This window comes from Poecilia mexicana, unplaced genomic scaffold (assembly GCF_051168715.1).
Source record: "Poecilia mexicana isolate PSO_F unplaced genomic scaffold, ASM5116871v1 scaffold_1, whole genome shotgun sequence".
In the NCBI taxonomy this organism is placed as follows: domain Eukaryota; kingdom Metazoa; phylum Chordata; class Actinopteri; order Cyprinodontiformes; family Poeciliidae; genus Poecilia; species Poecilia mexicana.
This window is the reverse complement of record NW_028263370.1, coordinates 19,892,238-19,917,658: the sequence shown is the minus strand read 5'-3', so window position 1 is coordinate 19,917,658 and position 25,421 is coordinate 19,892,238. Positions and strand designations below refer to the sequence as shown.

Below are 25,421 nucleotides of genomic sequence, written 5' to 3'. Positions count from 1 at the left end.
TTTACTTTTACTTGAGTAATTTTATTAAATTTAGATTCAAAAATACTTTATTATTAATCCCAATGGGAAATTAAATGTTGTTGTAACTCATTAATTTAGATTCTTCAAAGAATTATTGAAGGTGATAATGATGGCTGTGCAGGGAGGATCTTCTGCAGCAGTATTATGAAGTATTATGAAGTATTATGAAGTATTTTTAGTCTTGAGTAAAATGTCTGTATTTTCTACCCACTGAATGGGTATTGTTGAAGTAGTGCTACTCTTACTTGAGTACTACTTTTGGTTACTCTGCCCACCGCTGAGCGAATCAAACCGAACATGTTGGGGAGTATTTTTTGTCCTCTTGCTGTTTAAGTAAGGGGGCCACTTTTGGGCTCTTATTTTGAAGGCACATGCGGTTGGTTTTTCTGCGATAAATTGACGGGACAGCCTCCGCTGACCCTGCGGATTTATCTGTTTCCATATGACCGGGCTTCCATCCACAGCGGGTCCCATACACATGCTGCCGGCCCTCCGCGGAGCAACAATTGGACCTTGACAGCGAGAGAAAGAGGAAAGAGAGGGAGCGGGGCCAAATGTGAGAGGCTGATCAGCCGCAGCGGCGCACATTCAGACTTAAAAATCTCCCTCTTCATGCGCCTTGGATCACAAACTTGCGCAGACGTCTTATAAACATGCACCTTTTGGGAATATCTCTGTTTCTGGCATATTTGCTCTACACTAACCTGGCGAGCGACTTCAGCCACAGAGACTATGATGATGAGTACGCGGAGCAGGAGCCGATGGACGAGCCGGTGAGTTTAGTTGGAGGAGAAACTTTGTTTGTCTGTGCGTGAAATGTGTAACGCAGTTGGCCCACTGTGGACCCCCACGCTCCATCATGTGCTCACTCATAATCCCAGAGTTTTTCTTTGTGGAGTCTCACTGTGGGAGAGCAGAAAGTGTTGGCAAGATTTCAGTTTGTGAATGCTGAACATTTCTTTTTTGTTTGAATAACAAAACATCTGTGCTTCTTGTCCTGATTCTCTTCTTTTATCACTCAAAACGGCCTGGTTTTTGTCTCAGATTTATTGAAAGATTTTTTTCAGCACTCAGCAGACCTTTTCAGGGAAACGAGGCAATAACTGGTTCAGTGGACTGGAAGTGATGCTGAGTGGGATTATGCCTCTACTGTCCAACTGAGAAAGCAGTAGAAGAAGAAACTGTGGCTCTTGGGTTTCTGCGTGTTTTGGAATTTCTCATCAGACACCAATGATTAAAATGACAATTATGATAATAATAATGATTAACTTTCATTTAATTGGATAAAAATCCTTGTTGAGAGCTGCAATCTGCACTGTGCACAAGTATCAAAATTTACATTTTCCAGTCAGAGAAATTGATTTTAGTTTCAAAATCATAAAAACAGGTTAAAAAGCATGCAACTATCAAAAGCAATGTTAATAAACAAACATAAATGTCATAGAAACAAAGATGCAGAAAATCTGTTAAATATGATTAGAAATTTAAATTTATTTAGATTTTCTGTTCATGAGTATAACAAAATCATACCTGCCTATCCTGGCAGGAGGTGACGTTTGTACCTGCACACCTCCAAGGTGTTGTTTCAAGCATCTAATATATTAAATATAAGCAAACAAGGATAAAATGTTCTTTTATCAATATGTATTTTGAAATTTCTCCACTTCCATGTTTGGGTGATAATGTCATGGGATGAAGCGCTACTTTGCTAGTCAAAGTTGACGTGTCAAAAATGTAGAAAGTTCACCTTTTTCATGGCTAGTGATTTAATTTTCTTAAAAGAAAAAGAAAACCTGACTCTGACTCTTTTTCTATGTCATTGATAGCAATTCTCTACATTTCAGAAGCTGTTGTGTTAAAAGGGCAGACAGCAAGTCTGTTAAGAAACTTTTTGTCAATATTCTTAGGAACACACATTCTCTGCCTTCTTTTTCTAACATATGTAGCAACAATAGATACCCTTTAAGTTAAAGTCCATGTTTTAATCTTGTTTTTAAAGCGGCTGCTTTAAAGGTCCGAGACAAGCAAAATAAAGTCAGGTTTACTTATACATGATGCAACTGAGATAATTCCAGCTTAAATAAATAATATAAAACCATATAATTTAGCTATATTGATGAATCAATCCTCTGTTAACTTAAATAAACTTTGACCATTTTTAGTTTCTTTACCAGTTTTTTTAACAACAGTTCATTTCAATTACAGTCAAATTCAGACTGATTATAACTAGAGCTGCACAACATATGGAATTGCAATCATCAGTTTAAATGTATGAACTATTGCAATTGTAAATCATAGCTTGGATGCATCTTTTGTTAGGCTATAACATTCCCAAAACCCTGGAATGTATTTGACCGGTTGGGTGGACTTTAAAGCCCAAAGAAAGTGGTGTGAATATCATGATGATGGAAAAGAAAGAGAAGAGTGTGGAAAATGTGGCTTAATTGCAGATGATGTCATCAGTTTCATGCTTTCCCTAATTTTACCCGCTTGAGTCTACTTAGGATGGATTTCAGTACCGCTCAATTTATTTTTAAAACCCGGATAGCCGCATAACTCTGGGAAGAAATAATATGCAGCCTGGTGCACAAGGTGGTGGTTACTTCAGGTGTCATCAGGTAATCTAAAACTCAGCACAGGAAGAACCGTTAGAAAAAAAACACAGAGATCAATAACTTTTTCACAGTAGACAAGCTGCTGGAAGAGCAAGGTTTGTTTTTTTATCTAAATGGAAACTTCAACCAGGAGAAATCTCATCACAATCAATTTTCCAATTGTAACAAAAGCCAGGACAGATAGTTTCTATTTTAAAAATTTGTTGTTTTGTTTATATTATGGCCTAAAACGCATGGAGGATGTAGCCGGTTGTATCCTTTAGGCACCACAAGGGGGAGCTGCAGTCCCCATCAGCTTCCACTATGTCTGCTGTAAAATCCCTTTACAAGGTCAAACAATGCAGTAAAAAGCAGCTAAAAGGGTCAGAAGATTTTTTTTGTTTACATTCAGAGACACATGTGAATTTCTTTTGGAGAAAAAACAGAGTTTTGCTTTGGTCTTTAAGCTGTCTTAAAGGGTTAGGGTTAGATAAGCTGCACGTCTTGGATAATTTGTGTTTTTCTTATCACAGCCCTTCTGATCCGTTCAGTCTGTTCTGGTTCATCTGAAGTCTTGTAAGTGAGTTTCAACCAGATATTTTCACAAGTCAGTTTTTCCAAATCCAACTTGGGTCTCCAGTCATTAGAAATAAACATATCAATAAACACTCGTTGAATCCACAGCATCTAGGTCAGGTCTTTTCCTGCATTCCAAACCTGTACTACTTGTCCTTTGGCCTAATATTAAAAAAATGCTTCTTTTTTCTTTGTAACAAGTTTATTGTCCAGTTCTTCATTATATGTGGCACTAAATATTGCTTCAAGTTCTTATGTTTGATTTTGTGGTATAAATTACAACACACTGAATGAGACAAAGCTTACAAAGTAATTCAAAGTTCTTCCAAATTCTGAATGAAAAGAACAGGAAGTGCTTTTATTTTTTAAATGTTCAGATGGAAGTGTCCATGCAATGTTGCAGCTCGCTCAGAAGTTGGTTACATTTATTTTTGTTTCTGAAACCATCCAAAGTTGGTTAATAAAGCGTTCAGTAGGAGAGCAATCTGAATGACGCTACAACTAATATGGACAGATTATGAGCCACAGACATCCCATAATAATCCACCCATAAGGTCATTCTTTCATTGTAAAACATGTGCAGCAGCTGGAGCTTCCTTTCACTCTGCATGCAAATAAATGACTCAAGTCCTAGACCAAGAGTCCAAGTCAAGTCTCGAGTCTAAGTTGAGTTTGAAATTGTTTATTTTTGTGACTTAAAAGCAACTTAAGTACGAGTCTTAAAGTTATGTTTTCATCTGGTAGTCTGGTAGACTTGGTTTGATTGGGACCAAAATGGGACCAAAATCGCAACATTTGTTCCATTTTTACCTGTTGCGGTTCACTTTCAAACTAAACCTTTTGTTAAATCTGTTCCTCCCCTGGCCTGTGGTGGCGCTGCACCAACAACTACTGAAGGAAACTACATGAAAATATCTGAAGAAGATAACTTCCTTCTTCGACAAAAATGGAGTTGGGTCAAATCTTAGAGGTTGTGGAATTTCTCTTTTGACTTTGTCAAGACAACCAGGAGCTGTTTCTCTCGCTAGCACTCGACTTGCCTGTTTGTTTTGGTTGTATTTACCCAGAATGCCCTGCGCTGTCATCCGCGGTCTCCAGTCTGCTTGGCATTCACATATGCATTCAAACCCCATCACAGTTCACTTCAGCTGAACCGAGACCGAGGTTTGTAAGGGGACCAGAGTTCCCATTTTTTTGGTCCGCATCAGAGTTTGATTCACATCTCCTCGAGTGAACCGGGCTTTCTACAAAGTGGACTTGGATTAAAGCGGACCAAACACGTCTGGTGTGAATGCTCCCTCTGAGTTCAACCACTCAAACAAAAGGTTTAACTTTATGCTGAAAAAAAGACACAGATTAAAGTGAATTAATTTAAACTTTGCATGATGGAGGAAAGGACAAAGCTCAATTGAGGAGGGAACATCCTGGGATGTGTGTGTGTGTGTGTGGGTGGGCTGGTGGTGGTGCAGGATTAGGAGGGGCTCTTTTCAAATTAGTCAGTGAAAAGAGCCAACAGAGACAGGTGTCACACGGGTCAAGTGGATGTGTGTGTGGGGTGTGAATGTGTGAGTCAGAGCAAGCCAAAAGGAGAAGATGAGTGTTTCTATTTGATCACAGTAGAGTCCTAATTGGGATGATGAGTTTCTTTCCTGCCTTTAAAGTTCTCCTTACTGAGGAATTTCACCGGATCATCCCTAATGTCAGAAGGAAAACTCATGTAAGCAGCTGCCAGGTGGTGTGTGTGTGTGTGTGTGTGTGTTACGGCTGGTACTTCATGTAACAGGATGAACGTAATGTTCTTCTATGTCCGTCTCAGATCCAGTAAGTTGACTTCACAACTCAGGTTCACTATTTATGCTAACAAAAGAGGAAATAAAGTTGATAAAATACAATAAATAACCGTAAGCAAACTACAGAGCAGCAGCTCCAAATGAGCAGTTAGCAGCAGCAGTTAACGGTTGTGAAATGAAACAGCTAAAATATACAGCATTAACAATGATAACAGTTAAAAACATATATGAAATGTGGCTAAATTACTGTATATGGTTAAATTTGTCTAAAACATATAATACTTGTAAAGAAAACACCAACAGTAGTTAGACGGCAATAGAAAAAGGGGGAGGAGCTGTCAGTTACTGGTTGCTATGGTAACCACCAACTGTCAAGAGCAGCCTCAGTAAATGTCTGGAGAAACAACTTCTTGACCGAACAAAATAAATTAAAAGAATAAATAGGTAAATTTTGACAAACTTCACATCTATAATACTGTTAAAATAAACCCTGTTAGATATGTATTTAGACCAAAAAATAAAAAAAAAAACAGCGCTAGATGCTGCGATACATAACGTAAAGCAGAGCAGCTAATTCAGAATATTTTTCAGAAAACATGCAAATGGCTCCAGTATGGTTTGTAGTAACTTCACGTTGATGCCTTTCCTCTAATCTCTACTAAGGGGTTAAATCTGCTGTCCTACTGTTTTCAGTCTTACCTTGTCTGCTTGCATTTTGAGAACATTTAACATGAATCTGAACTTGAGGAAATGAGGAACATTCCCTCAAAGCATTGACCTCATGTTGCCTAGCAAATGCTTAGAAACTTGCTCTGATTTTTTTTAAGTTAGGCGCTGTAAAGTCATTATTGGTTATACAGCAGCTGCCTAATGTTTAGCATCAAACTGAACATTTTTATTTTTGCTACACTCCCCTATTAAATGAAAGAAATACTGAGTTTAACCCACAATAGAATATGAATTGACAGTGTTGGCTGTATTTTTGTTGCATATTGAGGTTGTGAGGTAGTTTGTAGGTTTTCAATGTTATTATTGAAATTAAAATGTTATTATTTCTGTTAACAGACAGCTATTCAATGTTTGGTCTGGACTGAGCAAGTAAACTTTGAGAATTTATAATAAATCAGTTGTTCTATGCAAAACCTTTTCACTCAGAAACTTCAACTGATCAATTTCTGGAAGATGCAGATGTACATTTAAGTCTGACTATTATTTTCGATGAATCGTTCAGAATGCTTTCTGCTTATTTCTGACTTTATTTTTGGGAGAATGTCTTAACAAATGTGATTTAGCTGCCAACCTTTAAAGATCGGATTTGGCCTCAGATTTGCCTCTTGTGCAAATGTTGTGACTTTGCCAAATATTTTAGCGCTGTTCTTATCTCTCCACTTTGAACTACTGTATTTTTCAGCTTTTGGTACTGCTTTTCTCTGACCAATTACCTCTTTCTGCCTCAGATATTGGCTTTGAAAAATCAGTTATACACTATTAAGACTTACTGTGAAAGGTGATAGCTACAAATAATTTCAAATATTATGCAGTTCACTTCCTCACTTTGGCATATTTATCAGAACACTTTATCAGAACACTTTATCTTTGGTATTTGCTGATGTGTTGCACATTTCAAGATTTTAGTTGCCAGAAAGGCAGGAAATTATCCCATAATGTCAAACACAGTCTATTTTTATGCTATTACTTAAATCTGTGCTTTTCTTGTCAAATGGAGTAATCTGTGGAATTTCAAAGCTGCAACAAGAAGGTGGAGCTTGTAGACTTACATAAGTGCTTTTCAAGTCAATTTCCTGTTGAGCATTTTAGAAAATAAAACATGCTGACTTCTGAGAGTGGCGGTTCTGTTTGTTGGTTAACTTTTTCTTTGACCTCTGTACCTTTAAAGAGATAACCCTGTTAACTTTAATGTGCTTGTTAGAATATTTTAAATCCGGTTATAATTTACCCCAATGACAGTTTGATCCATCATTGGAGTATACCAGGGGAGATACACAAAGCTATTTGTGGATGCAAAATGTTTGCAATTCTGAATTTAATCATTCTAATAAATCTACAATAGTCTGTTTGATTAACTCAGAATAAAGAGCACCAGTCGTGTTAATGGCGGCTACCCAGGTTTAAATGATCCATTTAATGATGCATTTAACATAAATTTTCCTACATTCATGTATATATGGAAATTGCTTTTGCACATATTTCTTTCTTTCTTTTTTTATTATTCCTTTAGCTGAGCAATAAATCAATAATAATATACACCACGATAGACATATGATCAATATCAACAGAAAATATGTCTGATTGAATTTTCTCACTCTTTGGTTACCTAGCAACAACTCACTCATTCTTGGTTACCTGGTAACAACGTGTTGAGTAACTTGTGCAGCAGCAGTTTCAGGTTTCACCACAGTGCCTTGTAACTGTTTAAAAATAAATAAACAATGACGTGGAATGAAGGAAGAAAATTAGCACAAATACTTCAGAGGAAACTGGATAAAATGGGACCATTACCAATTTGGCAGTAGTTCAGATATTTAAAACGAAAAAATATGCTGTGTTGTTTTTATATAGCTTATGTGTCTAATGTAGAAAGTCAATATGTTGCCAATTTTATATTCATGAATGAAAAACAGAAAAATACAACCCCCTCCATGTGGATATGGTGTGAATCACTGATTTTTGACAAAGGGTGGTTTGATTCAGTGCTTCTGTGTGTATCTGTTGCCATCTGCTTTGTGAATTCAGAGCAGAAACACAGCAAAACAAGAAACTGGACTGCTTCATGAATTTAAACTCAGATTTTGCTAGAATCTTGTGATTGTTCTAGTTCCTTTTTATTAGATCAGTCTTGTTTCTGTTTTACTTTAGTTCAGTCCTTCCTAGTGATGCTAGTTAATTATGTTTCTTAGGTCTAGTTAGTCTTTAGTGTTACATTTATTTGTCAAACCGTTTTTGTGCAAACTTCAAATGCTTCTCTTCTTCAGCATATCTAAATCAAGTAATTTGGTCATTAACAGGACTCTGTAGAAAAGATGACATGTTGGGCCAGTGACTGTTTGTACACTCACTATGAGCTGGTCCTGTAAACCCTGACAGACTTTAAGACCAAGGTGCTGCTGTACTCAGCATCACACTAACTCCATGTTGTTGTTTTTTCTTTTTCTTCTAATATCCAAAATGCTTCCAGACCTCAACCATTTGATCATATTTTCTTTCCAGATTTACAGCCAAGAGTGCAGGAATATGCTCCGGAGTCCATTGCACCTTCTTTTATACAGACAGTGCTGCTTTTGACTCATTTCTATAGTCTACTTTTCCTTTCATACATATATTAGGAAGTATTTCATGGATTCAAGAATCTGTGTCTTCACACGTCTAAAAAATCTTTAAAAAATAGCTTAGATGTAGCATCTGGTGCCATTTCTCACTGTTTCTTTAAGCTCCAAGGTGATTAAGCAAACAGAACCCCAACAACCTGAAAGAGTTGAGTTTGTGGTTCAGATAAGAAGCAGAATCAACAGGCGATCTCATTTTTGGTGCAATTGAAAAACAATCTTCTGACAGGATGAGGGGTTTGTTCCAGGCTTTCTCCTGCCTCTTGTCAGACATTGAAGTTGCTCTATTTATGATTGCTATGGATACAAAAGCATAAAACAGTTTAAACATAGTGCCGCTCATTATTCTTGCCTTTTTTCTGGTGTCCTCATAATTTATTTAGTTTCTTTGATAATTAAAGCCTGCCTGTTGTAGTTCATAATTCCCTTTTCTGATGTATATCAGAAAAGGGAATTATGCTGTGGGACAAAAACCTGTCATCTCCACTTAGAGTCATTTTTATTTATGAAAATCAATTCTATTGATCTCCCTTCACATCTGTCTGGGGTTTTATTGTTACACTTCAAGTGAAAAGCTTCAAAGCAGAGCATGCAATTGTGACAAAACAGTATAAACTAGTTTTGTAAGTTACATTTTTGGAGTTACCAGCAGCAGCAATATTTTAAAATGGACATGAAGAATCTTAACCTGAAAAATGTTTGGGAACCAGTTCAGCTGCTTTGGCATTGTAATTACGACCCAAAAGGAATCTGATATGGACGTCTGATATGACTCAGAATCAACTGAGCAGACTTCAAGTGAATATTTTGATTACAGAAACAAAACTCTTAAGATCAGTTAAGCATCAAATGCATCTATAGTCACTGCAAACTAATTACATTACAGGTAGCCTGGTAAAAACCAGCCCCTTGTTTTTCGCTTTGTATCGCTAAAATTTGGCCCTGATGTATGTAATGTGCCTGTTCGTGCTAGGAAGAAATTCACTTCCTCTTCCTTCGCTGCCATTGCTAAAACTACAGGCAGACTGGAGTTTTAAAACAACCCAGAAAATTATTGTCATCATTCACAACTTTTTCTGTTCACCGATTGGCCCGGTAGAAATTCTACTGGAGGAATCCAAGTGAATGGTATAAAGTTAACATTTCCTGAAAGGAGATGAGAATCAATCCAAACTGTGTAGGAAGGCGACATTACGCTTAATGTATATGTAATGAATATACATTTACCCATATAAAGCATAATGACTCCAACTTGTGGTAGATTGCATCAATCAACCACTGACTTTAGTCATGATGTCATTTTCTTCACCAGGTTCTATATAAAAGCTTCTGTGTAATATCTTGATTCTGTTTGCATTTCCCTCTTGGTCTCTGTCTTTTACTTATACCCTGGATTCTTTCCTCTGCATTTTGTAACTTTATTCCGTCTGTCTGCATCTGAAATCGGTTGGTGTAATCATTGTGAAATAATCCTGTTTGGAAAAAATGGCATCTGGAGGAAATATAGACTAAATAGCTAAAAACTAAAGCTCCAGTCCTCAGGAACTCATTCTGACCTCTCAGGATTACCGCAGACCTTTCTGACTTTTAATGCTCTTTGAACTCAAAGTATGCGAGAGCTCATTCATTCATGTTTTGACATGTGAAGGTTAACCAATGGTGCTGGACCCTCCAAAGACTGACCCGTAGACCTCACTGGGTTCTGGGCTCTGTGTGTCTGAATGGGAGGTGTGGAGAAGCTGTGAATGAGAGAAACTGGGAGAAAGCCAATCATTGTGCTCTCAGTGTGCATAGTGAAGTGAGATTTTCAAAGCTGAGAGGCTTAGATGCATTTTTCTTCTAAATACCTTCAGATTTTGCATATTTTATAGTGTTTGCATTAATTGGATTTATTTTTGCCATTTCAATTTGCGCAATTCCTTGGTCAATGGAAACACAGATAGTGTAAACTGTAGCTTCAAGGCTCCTGAATACTTCATCCAAAGTGCAAAAATTGGCTCCCAGTGATGCATAGACATGCGACAAAGATTGCATTATTTTGTTTGCAAAGAACCATTTGCCTATCGAACTTGACTCCAGACCCTGGTTGTGATATTTCACTAGAGCTGTGTGTTGTGTGACTGGTCAGCAGTTCGTTGCAGAAATATACTCAGATAGCAATGTTGATATTTTGCTTCAACTGGTCCGCTTCCACTGAGGGCCGGAAGATATGGCTGAAAAACGTATCACAATATAAGCATTTCAGTCAATATTGATAATTATTGCTTAGATGTTTTGCTTTAAATATCTGAAATCCTGCCAAACTGGTGGGGTGACTTTTCCTGTTTCATCCACAATTTTCACACCAAGCTTTTGTTTAATATTTTTACAGTTGTGAGGCATGGTGGGAAAACCTTAAACTGCTGCTGGGCAAGTTACCCTACAGGTTGTTGCTAGGTAACCAAAGAGTGAGTGAGTTGCTAGGTAACCAAGGAGTGAGCAGTCAGTTTATTCTATCTACCTAGCTTAGCTCATCTTGAGAGGTTGAGCAGCTGGAGTCTTTGCTAGGTGGTTCAGTGAATATTAAACACTCTATCGGATGTATAATCTATTGATATTGATCATGTGTTTATTGGGATATATATTGTTATTGATTCATTGTTCAGCCCTACTTCTACTGTCTGTTGTCACTGTCACTAAGGTTTGGTAAATAGCAACTCTAATAATAAGACTGTCAGATTGATAAAAATACCAATATTTCCATGATTTTCCATGTTGTGTGTTCAGATTTGATGTTCTGCATTCCTTAGTGGGGAGGAGCAAAATTGAAAAGTGGCATAGGTCGGTGAGACTTCTCAATCATCATGAAGAGGAGGAAGAGATGATTTAAAGAGGGACTGAGTGAGTTTTGAAAGAAAGCAGAATCGACATGAATTAAGAGCCATCAGAGTTAAGAAGAGCTCTGACAGTGTGGGAAAATGTTGGGGATTTAGAGTAGCAGAAGGAAATTGACCACCAGGGATCCTTTGTTGAAACCAGGGAACAAGGGCAGATGTGACGTAACACATCCTTCTCCTTAAACTTACACAACAGTTTCATTAAAGCCACTCATTAGGGGTTATTGCAGTTACAAAAAAGAGATCAGCTGTAAGACAAATATTGTGACATGCCAAAGAGATGGTGATGAAATGTCACAAAAAGCCAGAATCCAACCTCTGGGTTTGAATTCATGAAAATGTAACAAAAAAGATTTATCTCCTCTCTCCTTATTTGCATCAGTCTCATGGTCTGCCCTTGTAAGTCACAACTTGTTTACTACTGAGAGACGTTTAAACACCCCAGCCATGCTCATAAAGAAGTTATCCAGCAGCGACTGTAAAACAAATACATCCGTGATGGATTTTAAACTCTAACACTGACAGAGACGGAGAAAGAAAACACACCAAAGAGTTTGAGCCGGTTGTTTGGTGAAGAAAAATGCAGCGGTTAGCGACTTCACATGCAAATAACTGCACTCCTTTACCAGATTATTCACGCGAGAGTTTCCATATCTGTTAAATTTCAAGGAAAATAGGTGATTCTACATCCAAACTGTGCTATTGAAGTTTATCTTGTACAAGAGTACATATTTTATGTGTAAATATCTAATGTTGTTACAACCTAATACAACAGTTTTTAGCGACAGAAATCTCTCAACTGAAAGTGTGTTTTGCTTGAAAATGAAGTGCTTTTATCCAACCACAGTGTTTCTCCTGAGCCTCATTGAGATTTTCACCTCAACAACAACATATTTAGGTATTTATGCATAAGCATCCCTTAACCACAGCAACAGATCGATCAATTTGAGTGAGTGAATTCTCATTGGACTCATTAAAACCAATTTTAAAAATATATACAAATCAATATGAGATTAGCAACATATTTCCCTGTTAGGGGTGCAGACTGCTGTTAATTGCTTATTTCTCTGTCCTAATGCCTGTTTAATATCCCCTAAATGCATTAAGTCTGAAACATTGTTTGTTTTATAGACTAAAAACATGTTTTCACTGGAAAAACACCAATGGTAAGACACATTTTTAACTGTTTGTTGAAGGGATTTGTTATCTTCCTGATACTTTGGTGTGGAGTGCCATGACATGTCGTTAAAACAAATTTTGCTGGACGATAAATTGTGATAAATGATAATGTTGTTTTGACACCATTTTTAAGTCGTATAACAACAATGGCATAATAATACAAATTCGCCGGCTCAAACATCGATAAGCTTAAATTTTGTAAAGAACACTTGGCACTGGAATTGGGAGATTTTAAAATATTCAAAATAAAAACCAAACACAACCGAAAATATAAATAAAATGGATTGTGAAGTCTCTAAAAAAACAAAACAAAAACAACAACAACAAAAAAACAAATTTAAACTAAAATTTTGGAATTAATGAGAATATATTAATGGTTTCATAAGGTTTTGCTAAACAATACCATTCATGCAGCATTTACAGTTGGGCTTTGGTTTATCTGTTGCCCTGAAATAACTTTGGAGTTTGTTTAATTTGTTTCTCCAGTTTATGCAGTCACGTTTCTGAATCGAGTTCAGTTAAAGACAGATGATCTGGTGCAGAAAACATTCTTTTTCAAAGCTGCCTTATGTTGTTGATCAGTTTGTGTTACTCAGAACAATTTGATTTTCGACTTGAAACGCATGATCACGTTTCAACTATGCAAATGGCTTGCGATGTGTTTTTTCTTTAAAAATATGACAACAAAAGGATGTTTTCTTTTTTTTCTATCTTTGTGTTAAATGCAATAGTTCAACCAACTATAATCTATCTAATGTAAAGCTATCCATTACATTGGATAATTTAAATGGATAATATAATATAATATAATATAGGAAAGACAGTTAAGCATGAACATAGTTTGCGGTCATTTCAACAAAACCAATAAAGTTATATAATTACAGTATATATAATATTATGTAATCTATATTACATAACTTTATTAGCTTATTATAAAAAAGTTATTAAATATATTTTGTATTATATAATAATACATATTATATTAACATAATCTGTTATTATGTGACTATTAGCTTATTGTAATAACATTATGTCCAATACTAATATTTATTTTATATTATAATACAGTATAGTTATAATATAATAGTATTATAAAATAATTATGCTATTTTTTTCATCGAATGTAATAGTATATTATAGAATAATCTAATTATATTATATTATATTATATTATATTGTATTAAATTGTATTATATAAGTTAATTAGTTTGGCTGAAATGCCAGTAACCACATCATCTGAGGTTCAAACTATGTTCATTTTTAACTGTCTCATATTACATTATATTGTATTAAATTATATTGTATAAGTTAATTAGTTTGGCTAAGATGCTAGTAACCACATCATCTGAGGTTCAAACTATGTTCATTTTTAACTTCTTTTCTATATTATATTATATTATATTATATTATATTATATTATATTATTATATTATATTATATTATATTATATTTCTTTATTAGCTGGGCTGAAATGCCAGTAACCACATCATCTGAGGTACAAACTATGTTCGTGTTCAAACTGTCTTATAAAATAGCTGTCAGCTGTGAGCAGCACATAAAACATTTTTTATATAGTGGCTTAAGAAGCGTATTTCTTTGATGTTCTTTGTGTTTGCGTATCTGACAGGGCTTTTCCACATCGGCTGCGTGTCTGAGTGTTTTACCATCTGTTCTTTAGGGTTCAGCTCCCCATCAGTGTTTTGTTGGCTCTGCCTCGTTTTTGGAAAATCCAGCTACTTGGCTGTTTGTGTTAGCTGTCAATCCTGTAGAGAAGGAGCCTGCTGGGTGATTTCTTTTTTCATTTAATTTTTGTGTGTGTACAGAGTTATGTTCCCGTGATCCATAAACACCTTCAGGATTTGTGACACCACTTCAGAAGGCTTTCTATAAACAAATGATGAAACGTTCAGGCGTTTCAGAAAAACATTTGACTTTTGTCTGCATCAGTTTGACCTTGCGCCTCATATTTCTCTGTACTTTCAGTAAAAAATGTCAATGTAATGTAATCAGATACAACAAACAGAAGATATGATTTAAAACCTCCCTCCTTACCTTTGAAATTGTATCTTTACTCTTTTCCCAGACAATTAGACCCTGAACTTTTTAGCAGATATAAGACAATGATTTCTATGCTTCAGCTTTGTTTTTAGGATTTAAAAAGTTTATCTAATAACATCTTTCATATTGGATGTTCTAGAAAAAGCTATTGTTTCAGCAGCAGCTCAATCTCAGATTTCTTCTGTCTTGCCTTTTCTGTCAAACTGGCATATTTCGGATTGTCAATTGAACTTATAAATGCAGTTTTTCTTTTTTTTTTTTCTGCTATTTGCATATTTCCCCCTTTTGCTTGTGTAACAACCTCAGAAAATCTGCTTTTATTTTTTATTATAATGTTTGAAATTCACCAAATCCTGATTAACACTGAAGAATCCTAATTTTTGTCATATTTTAAGTTTTCTATAATGTATTTTGTTAAACACTAATACTTGTACTGTCACTTTAAGAGCACTGACGTCTGTTATGACGTCAGTAATGCACCACTCTCGTCGGCGCTAGGCTGCCTACGAAGAGGTATGAAGTTTTTGTTGCTCTCGGTTATGCGCACATTTTATGAAATACATAACGTAACTGTAAATACAAACTATAAAACAATAGCTCCCAATGAGCAGTTAGCAGGAGTTAACATTTGTAAAATTAAACATAGCTAAAATGGACAACATTAAAACATAGCAAAACATAGCAAAATTATTCATGAAACGCTGTATATTATTCAGTGTGTCTAAAACATATGTTAAAACATAATACTTGTAAAGAAAACACAGAGCTGATTCTAATGCGCACCACAGTTAAAGACAGCAACGGAAAAAGGAGGAGGAGCTGTAAGTTACTGGTTGCTATGGTAACCACCAACCGTCAAGAACAGCAGAACAGAACAATAACTGGAGAAACTTGTTGACAAAGCAAAATACATTCAAAGAACAAATATTTTTTTTATTTATAATATTGTTAAAATACGTAGGTACGTATGTATGTACGTATGTATGTATAGGTAGCTGTGTTTTTATTATTTACATCTGGCTTAGGAACTATTTGTGATTCAGAAGGGAAATGGGTAATGGTAAGATTATTCATGTAATGAACTACAGAATGGAAAAGGTGTATGATTAAATAAATTAACCTTCTTCATACTCCTTTTCAGAGTCGTAGTAGCCAAACAAGTGGTGTATTGCATATGAGTAAGTATGAGTAAACATGAGTAAGTATGTTTGGTAATATGGTAGTACACTTAGAAAATATGCAGTTCTACTTTTTCTCTTGGTAACATTCAATTCAAATTCTTTTCACCCTTAGTGAGCAGATTAAAATAGGAAAACTTAATAAAATAAGTTAAAAACACTCATAGATTTATTTATTTTAGCAACAATCAAAATGCGCTTCATCTTGTTTAGCTATCTTAGCGGTTCCTTTATTTCAAAACTATTTTAAAACCCTTAGCTCTATAAAAATCTAGGAAACGGGGAAAGATGAATGTAGTGAGTGCTGTGACATAATGCAATTGAGTCTCTGCTGCCTGTTGGCGTTTCAGGGCAGGAAGCAGAATCTGTCAGGTGACAGTCTCATTTAAAGGCTCTCAATTGTTTGGTTCACAAATCCAGAGAGACGGCTTTTTCCCATGCTGAAGGACAGTCGGTGTGTGTGTGTAAATATGTGGAGACTCGTAAATAAACACATTCTTCCAAAAGGAAACATTACAAGTGGGAAATTGAGTGTTTGCTTGAGTGTCTGTTTGAAACGCCTTTAATACAAAGGCATGTGTGTATGCTTGTGTTTGATATGGCCTTGGTTGCAGCAAAAGTATTGTTTCTGTTTGTGTGAATGTTAAATTGATCATTATCATTAATAGTACAATAGCATACGAGTAACTGCAATAAAAGTCAGGAAATGAGATAACAGTCACGCAGACTAGTCATGAATTTGTTAAACTGCAGCTGCCTGAAGTTCTGCTTTGATTCCTGACTAAACCTATTAATTAGAAATAAATCAAGAGTTTTTAATGTAACATCATGTCCGACTGGCAGCAGAATCACCAGAGAAAGATCCTTCATTGCAAGCACTGAGAAAAAAACAACAACAATGGGTTCTCTCTCAGTTTTTGATGGACATTATTATAGTTTTCATTATATTTTAATTGCTAAGGCCTGTAATAAAGCTTAAGGTTTGTTTTAGGCCTATTCACTGTCTCTGTAAGGTGTTTAAAGTGTTAAACATAAACATGGAAAAATAGCTAAAACTTTATTAGAGCAAAAATAATGTGACTGCACAAAGAAATACCAAGAAATACCTCCATTTTTCATTTTGTTGCCACATTATGCAGTTATAGGTTTGACTTATAGGTTTGACTAATACTTAAACATTTTCATAATGACTAACTCATGGCATAAAGAGGTTTTGATTATTTTATATATAAAATAAATGTTTTAATTCGACATAATCTACCTAAAATGCAATAACATAGCAGTTCTTTTAGTGAATTCTTGATCATCTGCAGCTAAAAAAATACTTCTTATGTCAATATGTTAAAATCATCTCTTTCTACTTGACTTAACATCAATACAGTATAGAGCTGATCTGGTGACTATTTTTTAGATTAACTGATTAATAATTGTATAGCAAAAGGCTTAACAAGACATTTTTGTACAGTTTTTCATGCAACATATTTACAAAGGTCTACTTTTATCTTAAATGGAAAATATGTATTTTTTGTACCATTTTGGTTTAATTACTGCTCTGACTGTTGTTCTTTCAGTAAATTTCCATTTCTGAGTCTGTATGCTCCATTTAACAATTAATCAATTACTAAATTAGTTGACGATTATTTTAATAGTCGATTAATCACAATTAATCATCAGCACAGATTAATCGTTTCAGCCCTAATTACATTAATCAAACAGTTGTTTGTTTGTCGCACCACCTGGCATGTCGTAGCATTTCAGGCAGACCATATGGAGAAGCTAGTCACATGTGGAGATGATGTGCTAGTTTTGTGACTGATTTTATTAAATCAAGACTGCATCTGGCTTCACCAGAGACCCCCCACAGGATGGCCATGTGTTCAACCCAGAGGGAGGTCGCAGTGAAGCAGAAAAGTAGCAGTCTCCAAGCTGAAGACGCATAGAGATGTGCTGCACCGAACCCAGCTACCTACCCCACAGGAGGGGCCATTACTCCAGAACTTACAGTTTTGTGGCATTACTTTTCTTAGGGAAGATGGGATTGGTGCCAACTGGTGCTGCTCCATTAAAATTCAACACATGTCCTGATGTAAAGACATTAAAGAACAGGTTACAACCAAAGACTCTGCTGTCTATCAGTGCAGAAAGTGTTATAAAAACACTTGTAGGGATGTGAAGCTCCAGTGAATCACAATGAGAGCCATCCTTCACGAATGGAGAAAACCTGGAACAGTGGTTTTCCTTCCAAAATAACTCCAAGTGCACATAGGTGACTTATCCCAGAGAACACACAAGAACCCAGAACAACTTCTAATGTACTACAAGACCCATTTGTATCAGGTAATGACATAAATAATGTTCATGATTTTCATGATTCAGCAACAAGAAAGAAACTTGGAAAAAATAGCATCAATGAGAGAGTTTCAAGTCTAGAACAACTGCTGAATTAAAAGCTGTTCATCCAACATTTACCAAAATAAACATCTGGATTATCTCTACAATTGAAGACTTTTGCAGAAATATTCTGTGGACTGATGTGTAAACATTTTTGAAGCCCTGGGTCCTGTTACATCTGTGATAAAACTAAGCTAATATAAAAAAAAAACAACATTATACTGACAGTAAAACATATTTGACAATTCTGTCTGACACTTAGCACCTGATTGAACCATTAATTAAGTTTCCTATCTGAGAATATCTGGCCACCAGCTTGCAAAATGAAGTTTGAGGGCCAACTCCACCTTTGAATGCCCCCCAAAAAACTGAATAAAAGTTTTGGAGCAGCGTAGTCAAAGTTTAACCTTAATTCTGACAGAAATGCTGTGGCTTGATCTGAAACCGTTTATGCGTCATGAAATCAAAACAATTCTCAAAGAAGGGTAACAATAATTTGTTTATACATCTTTAGCACATTTAGCCGCTTTGATTGACAGCGCTAAGCCCCGCCTTCTGGCTCTGATTGGTTGTTTTTGGTTGTTAGTGGTGCATTTCTCAGGCGGATATAATAACTTTAGGACGAGGTGCAAGACATTGATTTTCACAGATTATCTGTCTGAACAAACTGTCACAACATGCTGACAGTTTTAACAAATACGTAAAAAAAAAACGTTCAGCGTTCAGGGTATAGATAATTTTTCACAGAGCCACTACAATCTGTGACTTTGTAAAACTGTTCACAGATTTGTCAGAAGTAATCATCGGAGCCATGTATATTTTGACGTTGGAGTCCCTCTCTGAGTGAAGGTGTTTCTTGTTAATTACAGGACACATTACCGAAGCCGGACATGGAGCAGAAGCTGCGTTCAGCCTCCAGTGTAGATGAACTGATGAGTCTGATCTATCCTTCATATTGGGCTGCTCTGAAGTGCAGATCCAAACTTTCTGCCGCTGCATCCTCAGCTTCCAAATTCACTCAGCGGCCACAGACTCACCGGCTGCGGCCCCTTTCTGAAGCCCAGGAGCCAACATATGCTGCTGCCTACCTCAACTTGGATGTCCTTAAAAGTAAGTGTCTTCTTGTTTCCCCTTTTACACCTACATGCAAAAAAAGCCTTTTTTCCAACAGGAGTTTTACATAATGAGGATTTCTGTCACGCACAGTGCTATGTTGTTTTTAAGAACATTTGCTATCGGACTAAAGTTTCCCATCTGGGAACAATGCCTGTAAGTAGATATTTGCCATTGGCTGGTGGTCAGCTGTAGGTGTTTATATGGAGCGTCTCAGATTTGTTTCAGATGTTTACTTTTAAACAGTCCATTTTATCAAGCAACTTTTTCTTGACAATTTGACTTAGAAATAACAGAAACAGAAGAAAATTAGACTTGGGAAAGAGTACACGCTACCTTCCTTAGAAACTGCCTCTAAATTTGCCCTTTTTCAGAGAATATAATATGAAAATGGCTCTGTTTCTCATGACTAATCTTTGGATGAAGCCATTAAATATTATACTATTATGTTTGCTCCTTTTAAATCATGGTGAAAATCAGAAACCACTCAAATGCACATCATCAAAAGTTTACATAAGCTGGAAGTTTAGGCCTGATGACAAAAAAACAAGCATGCAAAATGTTCCTAAAGGTAACTTTGAGCTGTTTGCTGAAATTAGTGTGTGTGTGTTTAAAATGTCAGGGAGTGTCTGGCTCCTGTGTGTTTCACCCAGTCATCCTGTGATTTTTGACCTTGCTGGGTTTAAAATCACAGGAAAAGCGTAATCATTTTCAAAGGATTTCTGGGAGAAGGTGGCGAGCTTTATAAACAGGACTGTACAATGGCTAACTGTGTTTAAATCCTCATTAGGAAGTGTAAAATGATTGAACCAAGCAACAAATGTCTGGAAAATTGTTCAGCATACAAAGGAAAACCTACAAATGGCTTCAGCCAACATACTGGTAGTGGAACTGTTTCGACATGCAGAATAAAGAAAAAATGTGCTGCATGGTCGAGTAGCCATACGAAAGTCATTACTTGGCCCAAAGAGCCAAAAAACCCTGAAACAAAGTTAACTTTATGGCCACGACTATCAACGCTACGTTACACCAGGAGTGTTCTTGTGAGCTACAAAGAAGCAAGGCATTTGGTTAAAACTGATGGGAAGATTTATCCAGAAGGTTATGAGAAAATACTCATCAGCTCAGAAGTAGCTCAGAAGTCCTGCATGTGGCTCTGATCCAAAACGAAAGTCGACCTGTCATAGATTATAGAAAAGAAAAAAAGAAAACTAAAGTTACTGAATGGGGGGGCCGTGTTGATCATTTAGCCACTTTGGAGAGATCTCAAACATGCAATTCATCCAGGAAATCCCAAGACTTTACAGGAACTGGAGACTTTTGGCCAGAAAGAATTGGCAGCTTTATGGGTTGAAAATAACATTTCTCACCCACAACTACCACAAAAGACTTGAAGCTGTCAGTGGTCTGTTGGGTCAGTAGTTTCTATTGTCATTATGATTTAAAAAGTGCAAAAATTGTTTCATAATAAATGGATTCAGCCAAAAACTAACAATGAGTTACCAAAATGGTTTTCTGTTGTTTATATTCTCAGAAAAATGGCACAAACACTACAATTCTGTTAGAGTATTTAAACTCATAAGCACAGAAAACAAATTGTTAATTGTTATGCAAGCATTATCTTTAGTTATATATTTTCTAAAAAACCCATCCATGTGTAAATAACGTGTTTAAGAGTCTCTCAGCTTGTCTTTTAGTTTAAACTTGAAATGATCAGATTAGAACCAGGAGTTGCACATTTAAATGGATCTGCGTGACTGCTTTCAGAACCAGGGCTGCAATTATATCAGAACATAAGTAATTACAACAGCATTCCTAAAATTTCAGATCATAATTATGAATCTGATAGATTACTATTTATCAACATTTTGATGATTCTTTTCCATTATTTCCATGACACAATGGAACAATAATTTGTATTACTGTACAGACACACAGTGTGTGTCTGTACAAGGAGTTTTAAGGGGACCTATTATGCAAAATTAGCATTTTGCACAATTTTGTACTTCAATTCAGGTCTCTGCTGCTTCTAAAAGCACCCAGCCATTTTTTGGCAATAAGTTAATGTCTTTTTTGGTATCTGGAAAATGAGCCGTTTCAAAAACTTTCCGATTGTTAAGTCACAATTGATGGGCACGGGGCTGTTACCTAGCAACCCAAGTGTATCTCCAGCATGTTTGGTCAGCTGGTTATACCACTGTACAATGGCTGCTGGAAAAGTGTTCTGTTGTTGACTTACCATCCTGAAACAACTTACTGTATTCCTGTTGGTTGTGCAGGAGACTTTACTTCTGCTTTTCTAAGATGTATGGTTATATAATTGCGAGTCTGTTTGCAGCCATTTTCACATGCGAGTGTAAATGTTGAGTTGAGGGGCCTGGCCAGCAGCAGCTTATTTGAATTTAAAGTGACAAGACACCCTAAGGCAGAACAACAAAACTGGGCAGACTAAAATCTTAAAATAATTTTGTGCAAACAATGTAATGAACATGTTTTGTAAAGCCCATAGATCTATCCTAACCTGTTCAAGGAAGCATAATATACTGCTCAAAAAAATAAAGGGAACATTTCACTTAAAATTTATGTGTGGCTCCAAATCCAGGCCTCCATTGGTTAATAAATTTGATTTCCATTGATGATTTTTGTGTGATTTTGTTGTCAGCACATTCAACTGTGTACAGAACAAAGTATTCAATGAGAATATTTCATTCATTCAGATCTAAGATGTGTTATTTGAGTGTTCCCTTTATTTTTTTGAGCAGTGTAGTATCCCAGCCTCTAAAACATACATAATGTTGAGCATTAAGGGCAATATTAACAATTTGTCTGTGACATTTTAAATGTAATATCTTACCAAGCGTGCATCCAAGTCTTTGTTATACTGAACACATGACGATTGGGATCAATACTTTGTGCAGCAAAAAAAATAAAAGATAAGAAAAGAAATGTTGCAAACAGTTGACTTTTTTGTGTGCAGGTATAGAGTCGGAGTGGAGGAAAACTCAATGCATGCCCAGAGAAGTGTGTGTTGATGTGGGCAGGGAGTTCGGGGCTCCCACCAACGTCTTCTATAAGCCACCGTGTGTGTCTGTATATAGGTGTGGAGGATGCTGCCCCTCCGAGGACAAACAATGCAGAAATATCTCCACCGGTTACCTCAGCAAAACTGTAAGTTAACAACATTCTTCCCTTTTCCCTATAAAACATGAATAACATTTAATCAGTTAACGTGAACACCAGTCAAACTGAAAGAAGGGGTTTACGACGTGTTCTACTTTTCACCGTTGACAGGTTTGCTATTGTCCTGTTACCATGACAAAGCTTTTCAGCATCTTGCAAGCTAAGCTAAGCTAGCTTATGAAATATTTATTTTATAATAACTCAAAATTACTCACTTTAAAACATTAGACACTCACTAATAGAACAGTTTACTGTCCTCACTGAAGGTTTAGAGCACAGCAGAACGCCATAGATATAGTGCATGTTATTGTTTACAACTGGAAATTTTGTGCGTGCCATCTGTAGCCGTGCTGCCGTGGTGAAACATTTTAGTTGACAAAATGAAAGCTGGAGACATAGGTATTATTAATTTAGTCTGGTATGCCACACAGAGGCTCAATTTCAAGACCCTAAATTAAAAAGTCAAATTTCTTTTGAGTCATATTTGATAGACAAAGCATTTTATAACAAGTGAAGGTAACATAGTTGATTGTGCTATAAAATAGCACTATATGCCTGGAAAACACATGTTACTGCCCAGTTTCCCATCATGCTCCACCTCCTTGTGTTCTTACTTCTGTGTGTAAACATCTCACCTCTCAGCACTGACAGCGCTGCCTTAAGATGAGGTAAATCCTCTCAGCTGGATTGTTCATTTCCACATAGATGCTGATAATGAAGGGACCCTAGTGGTGCGTAATGGCTTATTGTTTTAGCTCAGCTGTGCTAGTCATTTCCTAAGTGGTAATTGAATGAACTGGCGGTAGCAGTTTAAGCGAATGGCTCCTTTGTTATATGAACTGTTAGAGCAGATTCAATCAGCAGAGGAAGTTGAAATAGCCAGAGTAGTTTAAGAATGTCGCTATCTCTTAATTTAATCGTCTGTGTTTTGCTCGTACTTCACCAGAGCCAGCCCAAGGCATAAGCAAACTAATTCGCTGCTTTAACCATCAGGGATTTCCCATGAACGCTCAAATTAGAGTTTGAATTACCTTTTAAAAATTAGCATTACCATTACCATATTATAAAATATGGTAAAATTCTGGCAACCACAGCTGCCGGTATTTTACCTTTTCTTTTTTTTTTTTACAGTCCAGATTACACCAACTCTGGATCGAAACAGTTACTGGGAGTGATGGTGTTAATAGGAAATTCTACTTAAGGTCCCAATTCCACCTTGATCCGGCCCGTTTCTTCTCTATGCACTATGCTCAACAGAGTAATATGATGCATTTCTTCATTTATTAGAGACTTTTATGTTTAATCACAGTCATTTGTGTCAAATTCGATAAGGATAATAAACTACTAGGAGGATAAAAGCGCCATATTTTGCACACATACTGACAGACTCTCTCTTTTACATCTTTAGAAAAAATAGGATGAAATGACAAAATATGTTCTGTAAGGTTTACCTGCAAACTTCTGGTTTCATTCCCAGTCTATAGTTTGTCCATTTCAGCTGTTATTGATGGCGAACTTAATGTGTGGTTCGTTTCTGCAGATGCTTTTTATCATGTTGAAAGTCGAATTCCATCTGGTTGGAATGTCTTGAATAAGCGGCTCTTTCTTTTGTCATGTTGAATTTGCTATTGTCTGAGTCCGGCAGTACGTGCCGGACTGTGTGTAAAGTTGTCATCGACTTTTTTGCACTTCACAGAGACGCTGTCAAACGTGCCATTATGCAAAGATGCTGAACCCTGAACACTGTGTGCAACGCAGGGGACAAAACACAGTGATCAGATTTCCTGCAGCATGTTTGAAAGTGTGCAGATTTTCTTTTCATTGCTGTGCAGCAACACACACAAATGTTCTGCCCAGGTTCTATAGTTTGTTTTAATTCATGGCTCCATATGTCCTTCTGTGGACTTTTACAGTTTTATACATGTGCACCATTTTGTTGTACTTGTTCATAATTTCAAATAAAAATGAGTATATCCTGATTCTGGTGATGTTACACACCACCAGGGTTAGGTGGTAACTAGCTACTCAATTACATTTACTTGAGTAATATTTTTGAAAGAAATTACTTCTAGAAGTATTTTTTCTTACGTTATACTTTTTACTTTACTTGTGTAATTTTATTCTGAAGGATTTTTACTTTTACTTGTGTAACATTTCAGGATTTTCTACCCACTGAATGAAAAACAAACATGTTTTCACCAAAAATTCATCAGACACACACATCTACAGTTTTTGTTAAAGTTTCATAAATTTTATATTTTCTTTTACCTAATTGTTACTTTTTTGTTACTTATATGAATCATTGCCTTTTTCATCTTTAAAAGACTTCATTTTATATTTTGGTCAACCTGATTACATAATTTTTAGATAATAAATGATAATTTGATCAGTTACTATACTTACATTTTTACTGTTACTTGAGTAATTTCTTGGACGGCTACTTTTTAGTTTTATTAGTGCTACTTCAACATTTTGCCCCCCTATGCACACATTATTTTGACAGGATGCACAATATAAAGTTATTCATGTTTAGAATAATATTCCAGTTGTTCAAATGAAGATCTCAAGGTTTTTTTTTTTTTGAGAAACAGCCACCTTTCCGTTAAGTTGCAAGGAAAAAAGTCCAAGGCCGAAACTGAGCAGCTTTCCTTCTGGCAGCAGATACAAGGCTGCGAGTGCAGAGCCACAATCTTTGAGGTTTCACAAGACATTCCTCCTCTCTTGTACTTTCCAAACTGTTTTTTTTGGCATGGGGCTCAGACAAGTCGCTAAAGTTTGGATACTTATATGAGCGATGTCGTACTTCATCCAAATCACACGTGACTAGATAGAGTTCAGCTGAATCCTAATGAGTTTTTTAATGTGACTTTAAAATAATTGGCCTTAAAATGTACATATGGCAAGGTGAAGGGTGAAATAACAGTTTCTGCTAAGAGCATTCTGTGGTTAGTTTCGTCACAATGAAATACTCAGTTGGATGATTGCTTTGGCGTTGGCTTGAAGCAGCTGGCTGAATTTGAAAGAACTTAGAAAGCAATAGAATTATACAAACTGTAATTTCCAGTTTGACTGTAAGTATCTTTAACCGTTTTTGCGTCTCCTGTGGCTCTGTGCAAAAAGG

At 36.1% G+C, this 25,421-nt stretch overlaps 1 protein-coding gene across 1 annotated transcript in view; it reads left to right on the top strand.

The window, feature by feature from the left end:
* The first annotated feature begins 358 nt into the window (after positions 1-358).
* Positions 359-25,421, top strand: part of vegfc (vascular endothelial growth factor c) — a 52,259-nt gene continuing 27,196 nt past the window's right edge. Inside the window, exons 1-3 of the mRNA XM_088006122.1 lie at positions 359-794; positions 18,877-19,117; positions 22,098-22,288. Coding sequence (XP_087862248.1) covers positions 675-794; positions 18,877-19,117; positions 22,098-22,288 — 552 coding nt within the window. The 5' untranslated portion in view covers positions 359-674. The remainder of the gene's footprint in view (positions 795-18,876; positions 19,118-22,097; positions 22,289-25,421) is intronic.